Raw genomic sequence first — 25,653 nt, forward strand, 5'->3', positions numbered from 1 at the left:
GTCCGTGGATGAATACTATAAGAAATTCATGGAATATGTCAAATACTGCCCTGATGACGTCCCCACCGAAGAAAAGAAGATGCAAAGATTCGAATTGGAATTAGTGAATCAGGGGCAAGTTTACATTGATAGCGACAGGTACACCACATTGGATACGATGTATCAGAGAGCCGCTCAAGTCGGAAGCTTGCTTAAGTTGGACAAGGGAAAAGGGCCCGAGACTAGTAGTGGGGCAGCCCCTAGTGGGGAAAAGAGGAAGTAGAGTTTTCATCAACAAAATAGTTTTCACCATAGCAAGAGACATCGAAGCTTCAATGACCAACACCTCGGAAATGGGAGAAATGGCAAGCCTCAGCTAGGAGGTGCTAATGATCGGAAGATGATCAGGGATCGTCATGGCAAAGAGAGAGTCTTCTTTTGCTCCAAGTGCTCCAACAATCACCCGGGGAAAGACTGTAGTGGAAATTTGGTAGAGTGCAAATACTGTGGCAAGCTGGGACACCGAGAGTATGAGTGCTTTGCAAAGCATGGGCATCCAGCTCAACAACATAATGGGCAACAAAGCTCCAGACCGGGGAATTTTAGAAATAACAACAATGGGAACGACCACAGTGGTAGGAAGCTGAACCACCAGAGGGAGTGGAATGGAAACCGCACACCTCAAAGTACGACGGTAACTCATCCAACTACGGGGAGGTTGACAGCCATCAACAGCAAAGAGACAGAGTTGGCAAGGGATGTGGTGACAGGTACGTTCCTTGTGAATTCTGTACCTGTTAAAGTATTGTTTGATACTAGGGCATCTGATTCTTTTGTATGCACATCAAAGATCGATAAGTTAGGATTAAAGAACCCTGAATCCACCTCTAATGTCGTAGCGATTCCATCGGGGGAGTTATTTCAATGTACTAGGTTACATAGAGGAGTTCCTTTAACCATAGGAGAAATTGTTTTCCCTAGTAACTTTTATGAGCTCGACATGGATGACTTAGACATCATTCTTGGGATGGATTGGTTAGGTCATTTCAAGGAAGAAATTGAGTGTGACAAACAAGAAGTGAGGCTTGTGGGACTTAAGGGAAAAAGGGTAAAGTATAACAAGGGCACTTCGGGGTTACTTTGTTACTTGTGTCAGGTTCGAAGAATAGAGGATAAGATTGTGGCTCTTGAGACCGTTCCCGTCGTAAATGAGTTTATGGACGTCTTCCCAGACGAAATACTGGCAATGCCACCTACTCGGGACTTTGAATTTACCATAGAATTAGTGCTGGGGGCGGGACCCATATCCAAAGTGTTGGAACTCTTGAGTTTTGATGATGACTACACTGTATTTAAACAAATATGTTTTTTTTAGAGATTATGTGCAGGTCAATAACCGGTCGTAATTATGATCGTTGATAGTACCTATGGCTTGGTTCATGGAAATGTACGTGTCAAAAGGATTCAAGAGATGTTAGAAGAGTATATCACTTGGGGTGTAAAATGGAGACAGGAAGTCTACTATTCCCAAGTTGGATGTTCTAGCTAAACTGGAATTTAGAGACAGTGCACTGTTCCTAACTGGAGTCAGCCTACGTCCACTGAAAATTTTGATTACTATTTAATTATTATTTTTAGTTGATGTATTAAATAAAGTTAATTTGTTGCAATTATAATTTATTAAAGTTAATTGGCAAAAGGTTTTCCAAAATGATTTTTCGTATTTACTTAGCATTATTTTAGGATCTTTATTTAGTAAATATTGGATTTGCTAAACATAGGAACAGCTGCTGTTGAAAAAGTCTTAGCTATTATTATTTTAAAACCGGTTTTTATATTAGAAAATAGGTTATCGTTCCTATAATTAGTTAGCATGTAACCATTCCTATTTTTAGTAATTCTAACCGTTTCTATAAATAGCATAAAAGTTCCAGCAGTTATTACTGGAACAGGAACTGCTGTTGAAGAAACTGCTGCTTAAAAGGAACAAAACCTATTATTAGTAAATAGGAACAACGGTTATTGTTGTTTTAACCGTATGCTTAATTTAATCAAGTCTTGTGGAAATAACCGTCTGTTTGATTAATCCACATTACTCCCATGATCTTTTTGATAAAGGAATAATGGATTGGATTATTCCATTTTCTTAGAGATTTTATTTTTTATAAATAGCAAATGAATTCGGCTGTTCCTCATTATCTAACGTATGAACTTTGTTATTTTCATGCGATTATTTTTGGAAATCCACAAGAAATATTTTGTTTTGAAAATTGCCAATTAACTCATAATATTTTCTTGAGCAACTCATTAATTTTATTTTTAAGATTTTATATTTTCTTGAGCAACTCATTAATTTTATTTTTAAGATTTTATCCTTTTTGTAAGGATTTTTGAGAGTATTTGTAATTAGACTCGGGAGAGTCTAAAGGGGAATTTGATAGCTTTGAGTGAAGCTAGTGTGGAGTTTCGCTTTTAGTGAAGCTAATTTTGTTGCTTTAAGTAAAGCAATTTGAGAGAGAAGTTGGCCTAGTTGATTCGCTTCGAGTGAAGTAAGGTGTTTATTGTAATTGTAACTAATTGCCTTAAACATAGTGGAGTATTTAGAAATCCCGAGGGGTCGTGGTTTTTCTTCTGTTTAGGCCCAGAAGGTTTCCACGTAAAAATCGTTTGTCTATTTTATTATTTTGCTCTAAGTTTAAGCATCATTTATTTTAATTCAATTCTGCAAAACAGGGCAAAAACGCTTAAACTAGTAACAACAACAATTCACCCCCATCTTGTTGCTGTTCCAGTTCCTAATTGCGTCTACAATTGGTATCAGAGCCCTGTTCCTAGTAGATCAGGAAACCCTGAGGGCAGAATCTTGGTGTTCCCAAAAATGTCAATTATGAACGAGCGAATGGAAGAACGGTATTCTACTCAAAGACCGCCCATGTTTGATGGAAAATTCTATACTTACTGAAAGAATAGGATGGAAATCTTCATCAAGGCGGAAAATTATCAAGTTTGGAGAGTCATCGAAATTGGAGATTTTGAGGTAACCATTACTAACTCCAACAATGAAGTTGTTCCCAAACCCATAACCGAATTTGAAAAAGAAGATTTTCAGAAAATGGAATTAAATGCTCTTGCCATAAAATTGCTTCACTGTGGTCTTGGACCAAATGAACACAATCGCATAATGGGGTGCAAATCTGCCAAGCAGATTTGGGACCTGCTAGCTGTTACCCATGAGGGAACAAGTGAAGTCAAACGTTCCAAAATTGATTTGTTGATGTCTAAATATGAAAGATTTGTTATGGAACCAAGGGAAAACATCTAAGAGATGTTCACAAGGTTCACCAACATAACAAACGAACTTGTCTCTCTTGGAAGAATAATTCCCACCGATGAACAAGTAAGGAAGATCCTTAGGAGCCTTCTTCAAGATGAGCGCTGGAGGGCCAAGGTTACTGCTATACAAAAGTCTAAAGATTTTACAAAGTTTAATCTAGAGGAGCTGGCTGGTTCCCTAATGACGCATGAATTACATTTGGGAATAGCCGACAGTTCCAGGAACAAGGGACTGGCCCTGGCAGCTGGGGAACAGGATGAGTCAGAATGCGATGAAGAAGAAGCTGCCCTACTGGTACGAAAATTTAAGAAGTTCTTCAGGAACAACATGTATACAAATCAAGGAAACAACAAAGAAAGAAGAACAAAAACCAATCTTGAATGCCACAAATGTGGAATTACCGAACACTTCATCAAGGATTGCCCAATGTGGAAGAATGAAAAGGGCAAGGGAAAGACAAGGGATTCAAGAAGACCGTTGAACAAAGAAAACTTTAACAAAAGTGACTTTCGCAAGGCCATGATCGCTGCATGGGGAGAGACTGAAAGTGATCATGAAACTGTTGTTCACGAAGAAGAAGGGACAACAAACCTATGTCTCATGGCTACGCATGAAAGCAAGGAGAAGGAACCTATAAGGAAGCAGGTACATATCTCTAATCCATTTTCTATCCATCTATCTAAGCTAAGTAAAAATAAATTAATTGAGTTGCTAAATGAGACACAGAATAAATTAGAAAATTGCAATGAGAAGTGTCTCCCATTAGAAAAGGAGCTCAAGTTAAGCAAAGACCATGTCTCCTATATAAACACCTTTAGATCCGATGTCCAAAACAGATTTTTCAGTTTGTTGGACCAAAACATAATTCTAAAGGAAAATATGGAGAGAATTAAAAAGGAAAATGTTATTCTTAATATTGAGTTATCGCAATATAAATTATTAGGCTTAAATGAAGAATTGAATGATAAAGATTTGTGCTATGATTTTCAAAATTTAAAATTAAAACTAGAATCCAACCGTAACAATGATGACAAGCTTGAATTAAATTCAAGAGAAAAAGGGAAAATAAAAATTACTCCCAAATGGATTCAAGATGCCAAAAGTAAAAATTCACAAGGCCTAAATTATTTTAAGAATAACAAGAAGAAAAAGGATTACGTTGATCTCCCTAGTGACAGAATCTGTTCCTTCTGTGGAGGAACTGGCCATCTGAAGGACCAGTGCACCAAAAGGGAACAGTACACTATCTCCAACAGAAATTATGTCGATAACATTCTGATTAAGAAAAATGATTCATGCAAAATCGACAAGGAACCCAAGAAAGTCCGGGTTCCTGTAACTAACCATTAATTTCTTTCAGGTCCAAGTGAGGGGGAACAGCTCATGGTATCTCGACAGTGGGTGTTCCAAGCACATGACGGGTGACAAATCTAAATTTCTCTCACTTGAAACCTATGATGGGGGAACAATAACCTTCGATGACAATATGAAGGGTGAGATAATCGCCAAAGGAAAAGTTGGAAGGTCATGTTCCCCTGCTATCGATAATGTATTTTTAGTCGAGAATTTGAAACATAACTTAGCATTTCTCAATTTTGCGATAAAGGTAACTCTGTGAACTTTACTTCTGAAAAGTGCATTATTTCTAGGAATGACACAGGAGACATCGTTCTTGAGGGAATCAGAAAAGGGAACACTTATGTAGTGAACTTGGACACTGTTCCCAAAACCAGTCTAACGTGTCTAATCGTTATAGAAGACGACCCACTTCTTTGGTATAAGCGTCTAGGTCACGCCAATTATACATTGATTAATATATTAAGATCAAAAGACCTAGTTAGAGGACTACCAGTTATAAAATTCCTTAAGGATGAAATTTGTGATCCTTATGCCAAAGGAAAACAAGTGAGGTCATCTTTAAAATCAAAAAATATTGTGACCACCACTAAACCAATTGAATTATTACATATGGATCTATGTGGACCTATGAGAACACAAAGCCGTAGTGGCAAAAGATATATGTTTGTTATTGTTGATGATTACAGTAGATTTACTTGGATTTTATTTTTAGTTAGTAAAGATGAAGCTTTTAATGAGTTTGTTTCTTTCGCTAATAAAATACAAAAATCTACCAATAATCAAATTATTCACATAAGGTCAGATCATGGTAGAGAATTCGAAAATTCAAGTTTCATGAATTATTGCAATGAACATGGATTAAGTCATAATTTTTCGGCACCACGAACACCACAACAAAATGGTGTAGTAGAAAGGAAAAATAGAGTTTTAGAGGAAATGGCTAGAACCATGTTAATTGCTAGTGGTCTACCTAGAAATTTTTGGGCCGAGGCTGTTAATACTGTATGTTATATTTTGAATCGTGTATTAATAAGACAAGACACCCTATGAATTGCTTAAAGGTGTTAAACCAAATATTTCCTATTTTCGTGTGTTTGGATGCAAATGTTTTGTTCATGTGAATGGAAAACGAAATATAGGGAAGTTTGATGAAAGAAGTGATGAAACAATATTTCTTGGCTACTCATCACATAGTAAGGCTTACAGAGTTTATAACAAAAGAACAATGAGCGTGGAAGAATCTTTTCACATAATCTTCGATGAAACTAACTTTTTGTCAAGTGAACAGGACACAAATAATTTTAAGATAGGTCTTGCAAATCTAGAGAATGATGAAGAAGAAATGAAAATGCAAGATCAAGGAACAGCTGGTGAACAGCAGATCCCAGAAGAGGCAGAAAGGAACGATCTTGATCAGGAACAGCCAGTACTTCAGAACCAACAGACTGTTCCCAATCCAGCTGTTCCCACAGAAGAGCAAGCTAATCCAGTAGCTGAACAGAATGACGATCAAGCTGATGAACCAGAACATACTATTGTTCCCACTAGAGAATTTGTGCCCAAACCTTGGAAATATCAAAGTTATCATCCTCTTGATTTGATTATAAGTGATTTGAATAAAGGAACACAAACTAGATCTCAAATGAGAAACTTTTGTGCACACTTTGCGTTCCTATCATTACTCGAGCCCAAGAATCATGAAGAAGCTCTAAAGGATTCTGAATGTATCATGGCCATGCAAGACGAATTGAATGAATTTGAAAGAAATAAAGTATGGCACTTGGAACCCAAACCAAAACACAAAAAGGTAATTGGTTTGAAATGGGTATTTTGGAATAAACTAGATGAGCATGGAATAATTGTAAGAAACAAAGCAAGACTCGTGGTCAAAGGATACAATCAACAAGAAGGTATTGATTATACCGAGACATTTGCTCCGGTAGCAAGGTTAGAGGCTATAAGAATCTTAATTTCTTTTGCTGCATTCATGAACTTTAAATTATATCAAATGGATGTGAAATGTGCTTTCTTAAATGGTTTTCTTGATGAAGAAGTTTTTTTTGAACAACCCCCAGGCTTTGAAAATACCTCTTGTCTTGATCATGTCTACAAGCTTGATAACGCTCTTTATGGCTTGAAACAAGCTCCTAGGCAATGGTATGGAAGACTATCAAAGTTTTTGATTCAAAATGACTTTGTAAGAGGCAAAATTGACAAAACCTTATTCTTTAAGAATAGAGGTTCGGATATTTTAGTTGTTCAAATATATGTTCATGATATTATTTTTGGAGCCACCAATGAACTATTGTGTAAAGAATTTGCTAACCTAATGAGCACCGAATTTGAAATGAGCATGATGGGAGAATTAAACTTCTTCCTTGGGTTACAAATTAAACAAACAGCTAATGGTATCTTTATTCACCAACAAAAATATATAAAAGAACTTCTCAAAAAATATGGCTTGAATAATGCTAAAACCAACAATACACCAATAGCTACAAATGTTAGATTAGATGAAGACCCAAATGGAACAAATATTGATCAAACTATGTATAGAGGCATGATTGGCTCTTTATTGTATTTAACTGCTAGTAGACCCGATATTGCTTTCATTGTTGGCTTATGTGCTAGATTTCAATCCAATCCTAAAGAATCACATCTCACTGCAGTAAAACGAATTCTAAGATATTTGAAGGGAACAGACGACTTGTCCCTATTTTACCCTAAAAGTGATGTCTATGATTTGAAAGGTTTTAGTGATGCAGATTATGCAGGAGATCTTGTAAATAGAAAAAGTACGTCAGGTATGGTACAGTTTCTTGGCTCATGTTTAGTGTCATGGTGTTCAAAGAAACAAAACACTGTTGTATTATCCACTGCCGAAGCTGAATATGTAGCAGCAGCAACTTGCTGTTCCCAAATGCTTTGGATAAAACATCAGCTAAGAGATTTTGGTATTAAGTTTGAATGTGTTTCTATTTATTGTGATAATACCAGTGCCATATGCATATCAAAAGATCCAGTGCATCATTCACGAGTAAAACACATCCACATTAGGCATCATTTTCTTAAGGATAATGTCGAAAATAAAAATATTATTGTAAAGCATGTAAACACTAACGAGCAAATAGCTGATATCATGACTAAACCACTTCCAAGGGAACAACATGAGAAAATAAGATTAGAACTTGGCATGATCAAGCTGCATTGAAGTGAGTGACATATGTGATCTTTAAAGACAAAATGAAAATTCAAAAGGTTGATCAACCACAAAAATCTTGATTGAAAAATCAATTATTGAAAGGATCAGGTACGCACTATTTAAAAGTATATACTGTGAATGCTCTTATGATTGCATGTTTAATTTGATCAGACTGTAGTAGCATAAAATTTTCATTTATTTTATTTTCCTAAAATTTCATATTATTCAATTTATATATATTTATCTAGAGATTTCTTTTTAAAATAGCGGGAGTTAAATCATCATAGTTCTTCACTAAATCCGTATGTTTCCATTTCACACTTGATGTCCACATGCATAAATTAAATAAGGAACATGAATAACCTAAACACACGTCCCCTCACATTCATTATATACACTCTCACACGTCAAGCCCTAAACCCTTCATTCTCAATTGCAATCAACTGTCAATCCCAAAATCATCTTCACCTTCTCGCATTTTCTTCAAAATTTCACTCCACCAACTCATCAAATTGCCATGAGAACCAAGAGCCGTACACCTAAGATGAAACAACCCAAACCTTTAAGAATTATTCACCCAACACCTTTATTAACTGCTCAAGAGTCATCCTCGAAAGAACAGCAGGACACTCCTAGTGGCTCTAAAAGGCAAGCAAGGAACAAGAGAAAAAGACCATCCACTACAAAGAGATCATCTTCAACAAAGAAGGCAAAAGTCGATGTTCACTTGAACGCTGAAGAAGTGTCAAAAGAAATGATGGTTGGGTTTGGATTAGACAAACAATGGTATGATTCAACATTTTTCCCTCAGTTACACTCTATATTATAGACTCAGTCTTGGGAATCTTTGATCGCAGAATATTGCTGCAATCCAATATACCCAAAACTCATGCGTGAGTTTGTCTCGAATTTTTTGCTTAACCATGGTGTTTGTTCGAGTTCTGTTAAAGAAGTTAAAATAGAGTTCAACAGTCAGAAATTGGGAGAATGGCTAAGTGTGCCCGCAAATGGATTTGATGATTATTATGTTGGATCAAAAATAACTTTCTTTGAAATAGATGAAAAGGATATTTGGAAATTTTTAGGGATCACTTAAAAACGAGGGAAGGTCAGCCATAATGCACTGTCCCCTTTACACAAATTGTTGTATAACATCGCTCGTAGATTTGTTTTGCCGCGAAATTCCAAACGCAGTGTAGTAAGTCTGCGAGATGCAACCCTAATTTACTGCATGGCTAACAATATTAAAATCAATTTTCCCTCTTTAATGATCTCTCATTTAAGTGAATGTATTTCTAAAGGTTGTGTGATTGGATATGGAGGTTTGCTGACTTGGATTTTTAGGAAGATAGGTGTTCCACTTGAAGGTCAAAACTTTCCTATGGGTCCGAACAATATGATAGGTGCCAAGTGCTTAAGTAACTTACACCTTAAATTAAATGAGAATGGGACACTTGAGAACGTTGTTGAAACAATCAATGTTAATTCTGATAATGAGAAGGAAACCGAAAAAGGAGAGGTTGAAATGGAGGAACAGGAGGAGGAAGGATCTGGAAATAAGGAACAAGAGACTGTTCCTTCTGATAAGGAGAAGGAGGACATTGGTGTCTGCAAGGAGGAGGTATCTGTGCCTACTATGAAGCAGCCTTGCTCAACCTCAAGGAAGAGCAGAAGGCTTGCTGCCAAAGGGAAAAGACCTGTAGTTGTTCTTGATGATGACTCTGTGGCTGAACCAAGTTATTCCCCCTCACCAAAGCCAACCACTCCATCATCCCATCATTTCCCATCACCACCACCATCACCAATACCAACTTCACCACCAACTGTTCATACATCTTCACACCAAGGCTTTGACCAGACAACAGTTCCTACAGCCCACTCTCCATTCTCCTCAAACTTGATGAATTGCAGGATCGCTTCTTTAAATTTCAAGATGAAGTCCGTGTTTCCTTAGCCTCTCTAACTGACCAGATGACTCAAATGGAGGCTCATTTGGGTGCTAAACTGGATACTATGGAGGTGGAAACAGAATATATAGATGATGAAGCTCCTGCATCCTAATTCTTCCTGATAATTTTTAAATATCTTTTATGTGTTGTAACCGTTACTTTCCTCAAACTTTTGTCTTGGTACCAGCTGGGGTACTGTTTATCTAATTCATAGTATGAACTACATTTTCTTTGTGCTACTAATTGCCTGTGAAGATTAATCATTGCTGATCATGTTTGCATTCATTGGTACTAACTTTTTAATTTTTGCATCCTTTTTCTCTCTTTGACTATGTAGTTAGTACTGTGGTTTGATTGCTCAAATTCTTTTTGAGTGATGTCAAAAGGGAAAATATTTGGCACAAACTTAAAGAATGCTTGAGTATGCTTAGTCTATATCTACATCTATTATGTTGGACATTAGGATTAAGGTTACGATTCATGATCTAAGGCTGTTTGGCTGTGGCTGTGTGCTGTTGATGATTGCTTTGATGTAATGTGATCTACATGATTCAAGTGTTATGATTAAGATGAAATTCTTTATACATGTTCAAATCATTCTGTTCTGATGAACTAATTTGCTTTTAAGTTTTGACATTTGAACTCTGATTGTTTGCTCTAAATTATACTAGAACAACTGCTTGTGTTCTATGCTGAAATTGTATGAGTTTTGTTGTGTTTATTTTTAGAGTAATTTGATTCATGATATGCTTGGTAAATTATATTTACTAAGTTAAGAAGAGTTGTTTTAATCTCTAACATGCTCTTCAATATTGGTTTTACTCTACATTGGTTTAAGTTTGTTTAAAAGTTTGTCATCATCAAAAAGGGGGAATTTGTTGGACCTCTTGAGTTTTGATGATGACTACACTGTATTTAAACAAATATTTTTTTTAGAGATTATATGCAGGTCAATATCCGATCGTAATTATGATCGTTGATAGTACCTATGGCTTGGTTCATGGAAATGTACGTGTTAAAAGGATTCAAGAGATGTTAGAAGAGTATATCACTTGGGATGTAAAATGGAGACAGGAAGTCTACTGTTCCCAAGTTGGATGTTCTAGCTAAACTGAAATTTAGAGACAACGCACTGTTCCTAACTGGATTCAGCCTACCTCCACTGAAAATTCTGATTACTATTTAATTATTATTTTTAGTTGAGGTATTAAATAAAGTTAATTTGTTGCAATTATAATTTATTAAAGTTAATTGGCAAAAGGTTTTCCAAAATGATTTTTCGTATTTACTTAGCATTATTTTAGGATCTATATTTAGTAAATATTGGATTTGCTAAATATAGGAACAACTGCTGTTGAAAAAGTCTTAGCTATTATTATTTTAGAACTGGTTTTTAGCTTAAAAACCCTTAAAATCGAAACTTAGAATGAAATTTCTATCATAAGACTATGAATTTCAATTCCAACCACTTCAAAACAACAATATATACCAAATAGGGTTGTGTGCCAAGTTTCGTGCAAAACAAGCAAAGTTTAAGCTACTTTATGCGCGAAAGTGCCAAAAAAGCTTAAAAACCCTTAAAATCGCAACTTAGCACGTAATTCAAGCATATGATTTCAATTCTAACCACTTCAACACAATAATATATACAATTTAGGGCTGTATGCCAAGTTTCGTGCTAAACAAACCTAGTTTGAGCAACTTTATGTGCTAAAGTGCCAAAAAAGATTTAAAACCCTTAAAATCGAGACATAGCACATAATTTTATGCATTTGACTACGATTTTCAATTGTAACTACTTCAACACAAGCATATATACAACATATGGTTGTGTGCCAAGTTTCGTGCTAAACAAACCTAGTTTGAGCTACTTTATGCGCGAAAGTGCCAAAAAAGCTAAAAAACCCTTAAAATCGAAACTTAACACGTAACTTTATGCATATGACTATGATTTGCAATTCTAACCACCAACACAATAATATATACGAAAAATGGTAATGTGCCATGTTTCGTGCAAAACAAACCAAGTTTAAGCTACTTTATGCGCGAAAGTGCCAAAATAGCTTAAAAACCCTTAAAATCGCAACTTAGCACGTAATTTCTAGCATATGACTATGATTTTAAATTCTAACCAATTCAACACACTAATATATAACAAATAGTGTTGTGTGGCAAGTTTGGTGCAAAACAAACCAAGTTTGAGCTTCTTTATGCGCGAAAGTGCCAAAAAAGCTTAAAAACCCTTAAAATCGAAACTTAGAACGTAATTTCAAGCAAATGACCACGATTTTCAGATCTAACCAATTCAACATAATATAAAGCAAGTAGTGTTGTGTGCCAAGTTTCGTACAAAGCAAACCAAGTTGAGCTACCTTATGCGCGAAAGTGCCAAAAAAGCTTAAAAACCCTTATAATCGCAACTTAGCACTTAATTTCTAAAATATAAGAGTATGATTTTAAATTCCAACCAATTGAACACCATAATATATACGAAATAGTGTTGTGTGGCAAGTTTGGTGAAAAACAAAGCATGTTTGAGCTACTTTATGCGCGAAAGTGCCAAATAAGCTTAAAAACCCTTTAAATCGAAACTTAGAATGAAATTTCTATCATATGACTAGGATTTTAAATTCTAACCACTTCAACACAATAACATGTACTAAATAGGGTTGTGTGCCAAGTTTCGTGCAAAACAAACCAAGTTTAAGCTACTTTCTGCGCGAAAGTGCCAAAAAAGCTTAAAAACCCTTAAAATCGCAACTTAGCACGTAATTTTTAGCATATGATTATGATTTTAAATTCTAACCAATTCCACACAATAATGTATACAAAATAGTGTTGTGTGGCAAGTTTGGTGCAAAAAAAACCATGTTTGAGCTACTTTATGCGCGAAAGTGCCAAAAAAGCTTAAAAACCATTAAAATCGAAACTTAGCACGTAATTTCTAACATATGACTATGATTTTCAGCTCTAACCACTTCAACACAATATACACCAAGTAGTGTTGTGTGCCAAGTTTCGTGCTAAACAAACCTAGTTTGAGCTACTTTATGCGCGAAAATGCCAAAAAAGCTAAACAACCCTTAAAATCAAAATTTAACCCGTAACTTTATGCATATGACTATGATTTTCAATTCTAAGCACTTCAACACAATCATATATACGAAATAGGTTTATGTGCCAAGTTTCATGCAAAACAAACCAAGTTTAAGACATTTTATGCGCGAAAGTGCCAAAAAAGCTTAAAACCCTTAAAATCGCAACATAGCACGTAATTTCTAGCATATGACTATGATTTTAAATTCTAACCAATTCAACACAATAATAAATACAAAACAGTGTTGTGTGGCAAGTTTGGTGCAAAACAAACCAAGTTTGAGCTACTTTATGCGCGAAAGTGCCAAAAAAGCTTAAAAACCCTTAAAATCGAAACTTAGAACGTTATTTCTAGCATATGACTATGATTTTAAACTCTAACCACTTTAACACAATATACACCAAGAAGTCTTGTGTGCCAAGTTTCGTGCTAAAGAATCCTAGTTTGAGCTACTTTATGCGCTAAAGTGCCAAAAAAGATTCAAAACCCTTAAAATCAAAACATAGCACATAATTTTATGCATATAACTACGTTTTTCAATTCAAACCACTTCAACACAATAATATATACAAAATATGGTTGTGTTCCAAGTTTCGTGCTAAACAAACCTAGTTTTAACTACTTTATGCGCGAAAATGCCAAAAAAGCTTAAAAACCCTTAAAATCGAAACTTAACACGTAACTTTATGCATATGACTAAGATTTTCAATTCTAACCACTTCAATACAATAATATATACGAAATAGGGTTATGTGCCAAATTTCGTGCAAAACAAACCAAGTTTAAGCTACTTTATGCGCGAAAGTGTCCGAAACGCTTAAAGACCGTTAAAATCGAAACTTAACACGTATCTTTATACATAAGACTATGATTTTCAATTCTAACCACTTCAACACAATCATATATACGAAATAGGTTTCATGTAAAAGCTTAAAAACCCTTAAAATCGCAACTTAGTACGTAATTTCTAAGTTTGAGCTACTTTATGCGCGAAAGTGCAAAAAAGCTTGAAAATCCTTATAATCGTAACTTACCACGTAATTTCTAACATAAATGACTATGAATTTAAATTCCAACCAATTGAGCACAATAATATATACCAAATAGTGTTGTGTGGCAAGTTGGGTGCAAAACAAACCAAGTTTGAGCTACTTTATGCACGAAAGTTCCAAATAAGCTTAAAAACCATTAAAATCGTAATTTAAAATGAAATTTATATCATATGACTATGATTTTCAATTCTAACCACTTCAACAAAATAATATATACCAAATAGGGTTGTGTGCCATGTTTCGTGCAAAACAAACCAAGTTTCAGCTACTTTATGCACGAAAGTGTCAAAAAAGCTTTAAAACCCTTAAAATCGCAAATTAGTACGTAATTCAAGCATATGACTATGATTTTCAATTCTAACCGCTTCAACACAATAATTTATAAAAAATAGGGGCTGTGTGCCATGTTTCGTGCTAAACAAACCTAGTTTGAGCTACTTTATGCGCTAAAGTGGCAAAAAAGATTAAAAAACCTTAAAATCAAAACATGGCACATAATTTTATGCATTTGACTATGATTTTCAATTCCTACCACTTCAACACAATAATATATACAAAATATGGTTGTGTGCCAAGGTTCGTACTAAACAAAACTAGTTTGAGCTAATTTATGCGCGAAAGTGCCAAAAAAGCTTAAAAACCCTTAAAAACGCAACATAGCACGTCATTTCTAGCATATGAATATGATTTTAAATTATAACCAATTCAACACAATAATATATACCAAATAGTGTTGTTAGGCAAGTTTGGTTCAAAACAAACCAAGTTTGAGCTACTTTATGCGAGAAAGTGCCATAAAAGCTTAAAAAACCTTAAACTCAAAACTTAGCACGTAATTTCTAGCATATGACTATGATTTTTAGCTCTAACCACTTCAACACAATATACACCAAGTAGTGTTGTGTGCCAAGTTTCGTGCGAAACAAACCAAGTTTGAGCTACTTTATGCGCAAAAGTGCCAAAAAAGCTAAAAAACCCTTTAAATAGAAACTTAACACATAACTTTATGCATAAGATATGATTTTCAATTATAACCACTTCAACATAATCATATATACGAAATAGGGTTAAGTGCCAAGGTTCATGCAAAACAAACCTTATTTAAGCTACTTTATGCGCGAAAGTGCAGAAAAAGCTTGAAACCCTTAAAATCGCCAACTTAGCACGTAATTTCTAGCATATGACTATGATTTTAAATTCTAACCAATTCAACACAATAATATATACCAAATAGTGTTGTGTAGCAAGTTTGGTGCAAAACAAACAAAGTTTGAGCTACTTTATGCGCAAAAGTGCCAAAAAAGCTTAAAAACCCTTAAAATCGAATCTTAGCACGTAATTTCTAGCATATGACTATGATTTTCAGCTCTAACCAGTTCAACACAATATACACCAAGTAGTGTTGTGTGCTAAGTTTCGTGCTAAACAAACCTAGTTTGAGCTACTTTATCCGTGAAAGTGCCAAAATAGCTAAAAAACCCTTAAAATAGAAACTTAACACGTAACTTTATGCATATGACTATGATTTTCAATTCTAAGCACTTCAACACAATCATATATGCGAAATTGGGTTATGTGCCAAGTTTCATGCAAAACAAACCAAGTTTAAGCTATTTTAAGCGCGAAAGTGCCAAAAAAAATTAAAACCCTTAAAATCGCAACTTAGCACGTAATTTCTGCCATATGACTATGATTTTAAATTCTAACCAATTCAACACAATAATAAATACCAAATAGTGTTGTGTGGCAAGTTTGGTGCAAAACAAACCAAGTTTGGTGCGAAAGTGCTTGAAAAGCTTAAAAACCCTTAAAATCGAAACTTATCATGTAATTTCTAGCATATGACTATGATTTTCAGCTCTAACCACTTCAACACAATATACACCAAGTAGTCTTGTGTGCCACGTTTCGTGCTAAACAAACCTAGTTGGAGCTACTTTATGTACTAAAGTGCCAAAAAAGAATAAAAACCCTTAAAATCGAAACATAGAACATAATTTTATGCATATGACTATGTTTTTCAATTCAAACCACTTCAACACAATAATATATACAAAATATGGTTGTGTTCCAAGTTTGGTGCAAAACAAACCAAGTTTGAGCTACTTTATGCGCGAAAGTGCTTGAAAAGCTTAAAAACCCTTAAAATCGAAACTTAACACGTTACTTTATGCATATGACTATGATTTTCAATTCTAACCACTTCAACACAATAATATATACAAAATAGGGTTATGTGCCAAGTTTCGTGCAAAACATACCAAGTTTAAGCTACTTTATGCGCGAAAGTTCCAAAATAGCTTAAAAACCCTTAAAATTGCAACTTAGCACGTAATTCAAGCATATGACTATGATTTTCAATTCTAACCAATTCAACACAATAAGATATACCAAATAAGCCTGTGTGCCCAGTTTTGTGCTAAACAAACCTAGTTTTAGCTACTTTATGCGCTAAAGTGCCAAAAAAGATTAAAAATCCTTAAAATCTAAACATAGCACATAATTTTATGCATGTGACTACGTTTTTCAATTCAAACCACTTCAACACAATAATATATACAAAATATGGTTATGTTCCAAGTTTCGTGCTAAACAAACCTAGTTTGAGCTACTTTATGCGCGAAAGTGCCAAAAAAGCTTAAAAACCCTTAAAATTGAAACTTAACTCGTAACTTTATGCATATGACTATGATTTTCAATTCTAACCATTTTAGCACAATAATATATACGAAATTGGGTTATGTGCCAAGTTTCATGCAAAACAAACAAAGTTTAAGTTACTTTATGCGCGAAAGTGCCAAAAAAGCATAAAAACCCTTAAAATCGCAACTTAGCACGTAATTTCTAGCATATGACTATGATTTTAAATTCTAATCACTTCAACACAATATACATCAAGTAGTGTTGTGTGGCAAGTTTGGTGCAAAACAAACCAAGTTTGAGCTACTTTATGCGTGAAAGTGCAAAAAAAGCTTACAAATCCTTATAAGCACAACTTAGCACGTAATTTCTAACATAAATGACTATGATTTTAAATTCCAACCAATTGAACACAATAATATATACCAAATAGTGTTGTGTGGCTAGTTGGGTGCAAAACAAACTAAGTTTGAGCTACTTTATGCGCGAAAGTTCCAAATAAGCTTAAAAACCATTAAAATCGAAATTTAGAATGAAATTTATATCATATGACTATAATTTTCAATTCTAACCACTTGAACACAATAATATATACCAAATAGGGTTGTGTGCCAAGTTTCGTGCAAAACAAACCAAGTTTCAGCTACTTTATGCGCGAAAGTGCCAAAAAAGTTTTAAAACCCTTAAAATCGAAACTTAGTACGTAATTCAAGCATATGACTATGATTTTTAATGCTAACCACTTCAACACAATAATATATACAAAATAGGGCTGTGTGCCATGCTTCGTGCTAAACAAACCTAGTTTGAGCTACTTTATGTGCTAAAGTGGCAAAAAAGATTAAAAACCCTTAAAATCCAAACATAGCACATAATTTTATGCATTTGACTATGATTTTCAATTCCAACCACTTCAACACAATAATATATACAAAATATGGTTGTGTGCCAAGTTTCGTACTAAACAAACCTAGTTTGAGCTAATTTATGCGCGAAAGTGCCAAAAAAAGCATAAAAACCCTTAAAATCGAAACTTAGCACGTAATTTCTAGCATATGACTATGATTTTTAGCTCTAACCACTTCAACACAATATACACAAACTAGTGTTGTGTGCCAAGTTTCGTGCGAAACAAACGTAGTTTGAGCTACTTTATGCGCGAAAGTGCAAAAAAAGCTAAAAAACCCTTTAAATAGAAACTTCAAACATAACTTTATGCATATGACTATGATTTTCAATTATAACCACTTCAACATAATCATATATACGAAATTGGGTTAGATGCCAAGTTTCATGCAAAACAAACCAAGTTTAAGCTACTTTATGCGCGAAAGTGCAGAAAAAGCTTAAAACCCTTAAAATCGCAACTTAGCACGTCATTTCTAGCATATGACTATAATTTTAAATTCTAACAAATTCAACACAATAATATATACCAAATAGTGTTGTGTGGCAAGTTTGGTGCAAAACAAACCAAGTTTGAGCTACTTTATGCGCGAAAGTGCCAAAAAAGATTAAAAACCCTTAAAATCGAATCTTAGCACGTAATTTCTAGCATATGACTATGATTTTCAGCTCTAACCACTTCAACACCATATACACCAAGTAGTGTTGTGCGCTAAGTTTCGTGCTAAACAAACCTAGTTTGAGCTACTTTATGCGCGAAAGTGCCAAAAAATCTAAAAAACCCTTAAAATAAAAATTTAACACGTAACTATATGCATATGACTATGATTTTCAATTCTAAGCAATTCAACACAATCATATATGCGAAATAGGGTTATGTGCCAAGTTTCATGCAAAACAAAAAAAGTTTAAGCTATTTTAAGCGCGAAAGTGCCAAAAAAAAATTAAAACCCTTAAAATCGCAACTTAGCATGTAATTTGTGGCATATAAATATGATTTTAAATTCTAACCAATTCAACAAAATAATAAATACCAAATAGTGTTGTGTGGCAAGTTTGGTGCAAAACAAACCAAGTTTGAACTACTTTATGCGCGAAAGTGCTTGAAAAGCTTAAAAACCCTAAAAATCGAAACTTATCACGTAATTTCTAGCATATGACTATGATTTTCAGCTCTAACCACTTCAACACAATATACACCAAGTAGTCTTGTGTGCCACGTTTCGTGCTAAACAAACCTAGTTGGAGCTACTTTATGTACTAAAGTGCCAAAAAAGATTAAAAACCCTTAAAATCGAAACATAGAACATAATTTTATGCATATGACTATGTTTTTCAATTCAAACCACTTCAACACAATAATATATACAAAATATGGTTGTGTTCCAAGTTTCGTGCTAAACAAACATAGTTTGAGCTACTTTATGCGCGAAAGTGCCAAAAAACTTTAAAAACCCTTAAAACCGAAACTTAACACGTTACTTTATGCATATGACTATGATTTTCATTTCTAACCACTTCAACACAATAATATATACAAAATAGGGTTATGTGCCAAGTTTCGTGCAAAACATACCAAGTTTAAGCTACTTTATGCGCGAAGTTGCCAAAAAAGCTTAAAACCCCTAAAATCTCAACTTAGCACGTAATTTCTAGCAAATGAATATGATTTTAAATTCTAACCACTTCAAAGGAATATACTCCAAGTAGTGTTGTGTGCCAAGTTTCGTGCAAAGCAAACCAAGTTTGAGCTAATTTATGTGCGAAAGTGCCAAAAAAGCTTAAAAACCCTTATAATCGCAACTTAGCACGTAATTTCTAACATACATGACTATGATTTTAAATTCCAACCAATTAAACACAATAATATATACTAAATAGTGTTGTGTGGCAAGTTTGGTGCAAAACAAACCAAGTTTGAGCTACTTTATGCGTGAAAGTTCCAAATAAGCTTAAAAACCCTTAAAATCGAAACTTAGAATGAAATTTCTATAATATGAATATGATTTTCTATTCTAACCTCTTCAACACAATAACATATACCAAATAAAGTTGTGTGCCAAGTTTCGTGCAAAACAAACCAAGTTTAAGCTACTTTATGCGCGAAAGTGCCAAAATAGCTTAAAAACCCTTAATATCGCAACTTAGCACGTAATTCAAGCATATGACTATGATTTTCAATTATAACCACTTCAACACAATAAGATGTGCCAAATAAGGCTGTGTGCCAAGTTTCGTGCTAAACAAACCTAGTTTGAGCTACTTTATGCGCTAAAGTGCCGAAAAATATTAAAAATCCTTAAAATCGAAACATAGCACATAATTTTATGCATGTGACTACGTTTTTCAATTCAAACCACTTCAACACAATAATATATACAAAATATGGTTGTGTTCCAAGTTTGGTGCAAAATAAACCAAGTTTGAGCTACTTTATGCGCGAAAGTGCGAAAAAAGCTTAAAAACCCGTATAATCGCTACTAAGCAAGTAATTTCTAACATCTATGAAAATAATTTTAAATTCCAACCAATTGAACACAATAATATATACCAAATAGTGTTGTCTGGCAAGTTTGGTGCAAAACAAACCAAGTTTAAGCTACTACTTGCGCGAAAGTTCCAAATAACCTTAAAAACCCTTAAAATCGAAACTTAGAATGAAATTTCAATTATATGAATATGATTTTCAATTCTAACCACCTCAACAAAATAACATATACCAAATAGGGTTGTGTGGCAAGTTTCTTGCAAAACAAACCAAGTTTGAGCTACTTTATGTGCGAAAGTGCCACAAAAGCTTAAAAACCCTTAAAATCGCAACTTAGCACGTAATTCAAGCATATGACTATGATTTTAGATTCTAACCACTTCAACACAATAATATATACAAAATATGGTTGTGTGCCAAGTTTCGTGCTAAACAAACCTATTTTGAGCTACTTCATGTGCTAAAGTGCCAAAAAAGATTAAAAACTTTTAAAATCGAAACATAGCACATAATTTTATGCATATGTGTACGATTTTCAATTCTAACCACTTCACCACAATAATATATACAAAATATGGTTGTGTTCCAAGTTTCGTGCTAAACAAACCTAGTTTGATCTACTTTATGCGCGAAAGTGCCAAAAAAGATTAAAAACCCTTAAAATCGTAACTTAACACGTAACTTTATGCATATGACTATTATTTTAAATTCTAACCACTTCAACACAATAATATATATGAAATAGGGTTATGTGCCAAGTTTCGTGCAAAACAAACTAAGTTTAAGCTACTTTATGCGCGAAAGTGCCAAAAAGCTAAAAACCCTTAAAATCGCAACTTAGCACGTAATTTCTAGTTTATGTCTATGATTTGAAATTCTAACAAATTCAACACAATAATATATACCAAATAGTGTTCTGTGGCAAGTTTGGTGCAAAACAAACAAAGTTTAAGCTACTTTATGGGCAAAAGTGCCAAAAAAGCTTAAAAACCCATAAAATCGAAACTTAGCATGTAATTTCTAGCATATGACTATGATTATCAGCTCTAACCACTTTAACACAATATACACAAAGTAATGTTGTGTGCCAAGTTTCGAGCAAAGCAAACCAAGTTTGAGCTACTTTATGTTCGAAAGTGCCAAAAAAGCTTAAAAACCCTAATAATCGCAACTTAGCAAGTAATTTCTAACATATATGACTATGATTTTAAATTCCAACCAATTGAACTCAATAATATATACCAAATAGTGTTGTGTGGCAAGTTTGGTGCAAAACAAACTAAGTTTGAGATACTTTATGCATGAAAGTTCCAAATAAGCTTAAAAACCCTTAAAATCGAAACTTAGAATGAATTTTCTATCATATGAACATGATTTTCAATTCTAACCATTTCAACACAATAACTTATACAAAATAGGGTTGTGTGCTAAGTTTCCTGCAAAACAAACCAAGTTTAAGCTACTTTATGCGCGAAAGTGCCACAAAAGCTTAAAAACCCATAAAATCGCAACTTAGCACGTAATTCAAGCATATGACTATGATTTTCAATTCTAAGCACTTCAACACAATAATATATACCAAATAGGGCTGTGTGCGAAGTTTCGTGCTAAACAAACCTAGTTTGAGCTACTTTATGCGCTTAAGTGCCAAAAAAGATTAAAAACTCTTAAAATCGAAACAAAGCACATAAGTTTATGCATATAACTACGATTTTCAATTGTAACCACTTCAACACAATACTATATACAAAATATGGTTGTGTTCCAATTTTTGTGCTAAACAAAATAGTTTGAGCTACTTTATGCGCGAAAGTGCCAAAAAAGCTTAAAAACCCTTAAAATCGAAACTTAACACGTAAATTTATGCATATGACTATGATTTTAAATTCTAACCATTTCAACACAATAATATATACAAAATAGGGTTATGTGCCAAGTTTCGTGCAAAACAAACGAAGTTTAATGTACTTTATGCGCGATAGTGCCAAAAAAGCTTGAAAACTCTTAAAATGGTAACTTAGCACGTAATTTCTAGCACTTGACTATGATTTTAAATTCTAACCACTTCAACACAATCATATATACGAAATAGGGTTATGTGCTTTCATGCAAAACAAACCAAGTTTCAGCTACTTTATGCGCGAAAGTACCAAAAATGCTTAAAACCCTTAAAATCGCAACTTTGCACGTAATTTCTAGTATATGACTGTGATTTTAAATTCTAACTAATTCAACACAATAATATATACCAAAAAGTGTTGTGTGGCAAGTTTGGTGCAAAACAAACCAAGTTTGAGCTACTTTATGCTCGAAAGTGCCAAAAAAGCATAAAAACCCTTAAAATCAAAACTTAGCACGTAATTTCTAGCATATGACTAAGATTTTCAACTCTAACCACTTCAACACAATATACAACAAGTAGTTTTGTGTGCCAAGTTTCGTGCAAAGCAAACCAAGTTTGAGCTACTTTATGTGCGAAAGTGCCAAAAAAGATTACAAAACCTTATAATCGCAACTTAGCACGTAATTTCTAACATATATCACTATGATTTTAAATTACAACCATTTGAACACAATAATATATACCAAATAGTGTTGTGTGGCACGTTTGGTGCAAAACAAACCAAGTTTAAGCTACTACTTGCGCGAAAGTTCCAAATAAGCTTAAAAACCCTTAAAATCGAAACTTAGAGTGAAATTTCAATTATATGAATATGATTTTCAATTCTAACAACCTCAACACAATAACATATACCAAATAGGGTTGTGTGGCAAGTTTCTTGCAAAACAAACCAAGTTTGAGCTACTTTATGTGCGAAAGTGCCACAAAAGCTTAAAAACCCTTAAAATCGCAACTTAGCACGTAATTCAAGCATATGACTATGATTTTAGATTCTAACCACTTCAACACAATAATATATACAAAATATGGTTGTGTGCCAAGTTTCGTGCTAAACAAACCTATTTTGAGCTACTTCATGTGCTAAAGTGCCAAAAAAGAATAAAAACTTTTAAAATCGAAACATAGCACATAATTTTATGCATATGTCTACGATTTTCAATTCTAACCACTTCACCACAATAATATATACAAAATATGGTTGTGTTCCAAGTTTCGTGCTAAACAAACCTAGTTTGATCTACTTTATGCGCGAAAGTGCCAAAAAAGATTAAAAACCCTTAAAATCGTAACTTAACACGTAACTTTATGCATATGACTATGATTTTAAATTCTAACCACTTCAACACAATAATATATATGAAATAGGGTTATGTGCCAAGTTTCGTGCAAAACAAACTAAGTTTAAGCTACTTTATGCGCGAAAGTGCTAAAAAGCTAAAAACCCTTAAAATCGCAACTTAGCACGTAATTTCTAGTTTATGTCTATGATTTGAAATTCTAACAAATTCAACACAATAATATATACCAAATAGTGTTCTATGGCAAGTTTGGTGCAAAACAAACAAAGTTTAAGCTACTTTATGGGAGAAAGTGCCAAAAAAGCTTAAAAACCCATAAAATCGAAACTTAGCATGTAATTTCTAGCATATGACTATGATTATCAGCTCTAACCACTTTAACACAATATACACAAAGTAATGTTGTGTGCCAAGTTTCGTGCAAAGCAAACCAAGTTTGAGCTACTTTATGTTCGAAAGTGCCAAAAAAGCTTAAAAACCCTAATAATCGCAACTTAGCAAGTAATTTCTAACATATATGACTATGATTTTAAATTCCAACCAATTGAACTCAATAATATATACCAAATAGTGTTGTGTGGCAAGTTTGGTGCAAAACAAACCAAGTTTGAGATACTTTATGCATGAAAGTTCCAAATAAGCTTAAAAACCCTTAAAATCGAAACTTAGAATGAAATTTCTATCATATGAATATGATTTTCAATTCTAACCACTTCAACACAATAACTTATACAAAATAGGGTTGTGTGCTAAGTTTCCTGCAAAACAAACCAATTTTAAGCTACTTTATGCGCGAAAGTGCCACAAAAGCTTAAAAACCCATAAAGTCGCAACTTAGCACGTAATTCAAGCATATGACTATGATTTTGAATTCTAACCACTTCAACACAATAATATATACCAAATAGGGCTGTGTGCGAAGTTTCGTGCTAAACAAACCTAGTTTGAGCTACTTTATGCGCTGAAGTGCCAAAAAAGATTAAAAACTCTTAAAATCGAAACAAAGCACATAATTTTATGCATATAACTACGATTTTCAATTGTAACCACTTCAACACAATACTATATACAAAATATGGTTGTGTTCCAATTTTTGTGCTAAACAAACATAGTTTGAGCTACTTTATGCGCGAAAGTGCCAAAAAAGCTTAAAAACCCTTAAAATCGAAACTTAACACGTAACTTTATGCATATGACTATGATTTTAAATTCTAACCACTTCAACACAATAATATATACAAAATAGGGTTATGTGCCAAGTTTCGTGCAAAACAAACGAAGTTTAACGTACTTTATGCGCGATAGTGCCAAAAAAGCTTGAGAACCCTTAAAATGGTAACTTAGCACGTAATTTCTAGCACATGACTATGATTTTAAATTCTAACCACTTCAACACAATCATATATACGAAATAGGGTTATGTGCTTTCATGCAAAACAAACAAAGTTTCAGCTACTTTATGCGCGAAAGTACCAAAAATGCTTAAAACCCTTAAAATCGCAACTTTGCACGTAATTTCTAGTATATGACTGTGATTTTAAATTCTAACTAATTCAACACAATAATATTTACCAAAAAGTGTTGTGTGGCAAGTTTGGTGCAAAACAAACCAAGTTTGAGCTACTTTATGCGCGAAAGTGCCAAAAAAGCATAAAAACCCTTAAAATCAAAACTTAGCACGTAATTTCTAGCATATGACTAAGATTTTCAACTCTAACCACTTCAACACAATATACAACAAGTAGTTTTGTGTGCCAAGTTTCGTGCAAAGCAAACCAAGTTTGAGCTACTTTATGTGCGAAAGTGCCAAAAAAGATTACAAACCCTTATAATCGCAACTTAGCACGTAATTTCTAACATATATGACTATGATTTTAAATTACAACCATTTGAACACAATAATATGTACCAAATAGTGTTGTGTGGCACGTTTGGTGCAAAACAAACCAAGTTTAAGCTACTACTTGCGCGAAAGTTCCAAATAAGCTTAAAAACCCTTAAAATCGAAACTTAGAGTGAAATTTCAATTATATGAATATGAATTTCAATTCTAACCACCTCAACACAATAACATATACCAAATAGGGTTGTGTGGCAAGTTTCTTGCAAAACAAACCAAGTTTGAGCTACTTTATGTGCGAAAGTGCCACAAAAGCTTAAAAACCCTTAAAATCGCAACTTAGCACGTAATTCAAGCATATGACTATGATTTTAGATTCTAACCACTTCAACACAATAATATATACAAAATATGGTTGTGTGCCAAGTTTCGTGCTAAACAAACCTATTTTGAGCTACTTCATGTGCTAAAGTGCCAAAAAAGAATAAAAACTTTTAAAATCGAAACATAGCACATAATTTTATGCATATGTCTACGATTTTCAATTCTAACCACTTCACCACAATAATATATACAAAATATGGTTGTGTTCCAAGTTTCGTGCTA

The 25,653-nt window shown here is 33.8% G+C and overlaps 1 protein-coding gene across 1 annotated transcript; it reads left to right on the plus strand.

Moving 5' to 3' along the window:
• Nucleotides 1-379: 379 nt before the first annotated feature.
• On the plus strand, nt 380-4,262 carry LOC130808098 (uncharacterized). Its single transcript, XM_057673550.1, has 4 exons — nt 380-1,293; nt 3,535-3,607; nt 3,830-3,958; nt 4,257-4,262. The coding sequence occupies exons 1-4, from the start codon at nt 380-382 to the stop codon at nt 4,260-4,262; spliced, it is 1,122 nt and encodes a 373-aa protein (XP_057529533.1).
• The last annotated feature ends 21,391 nt before the right edge of the window (nt 4,263-25,653 follow it).

Source organism: Amaranthus tricolor, chromosome 1 (genome assembly GCF_026212465.1).
Source record: "Amaranthus tricolor cultivar Red isolate AtriRed21 chromosome 1, ASM2621246v1, whole genome shotgun sequence".
Taxonomy (NCBI): domain Eukaryota; kingdom Viridiplantae; phylum Streptophyta; class Magnoliopsida; order Caryophyllales; family Amaranthaceae; genus Amaranthus; species Amaranthus tricolor.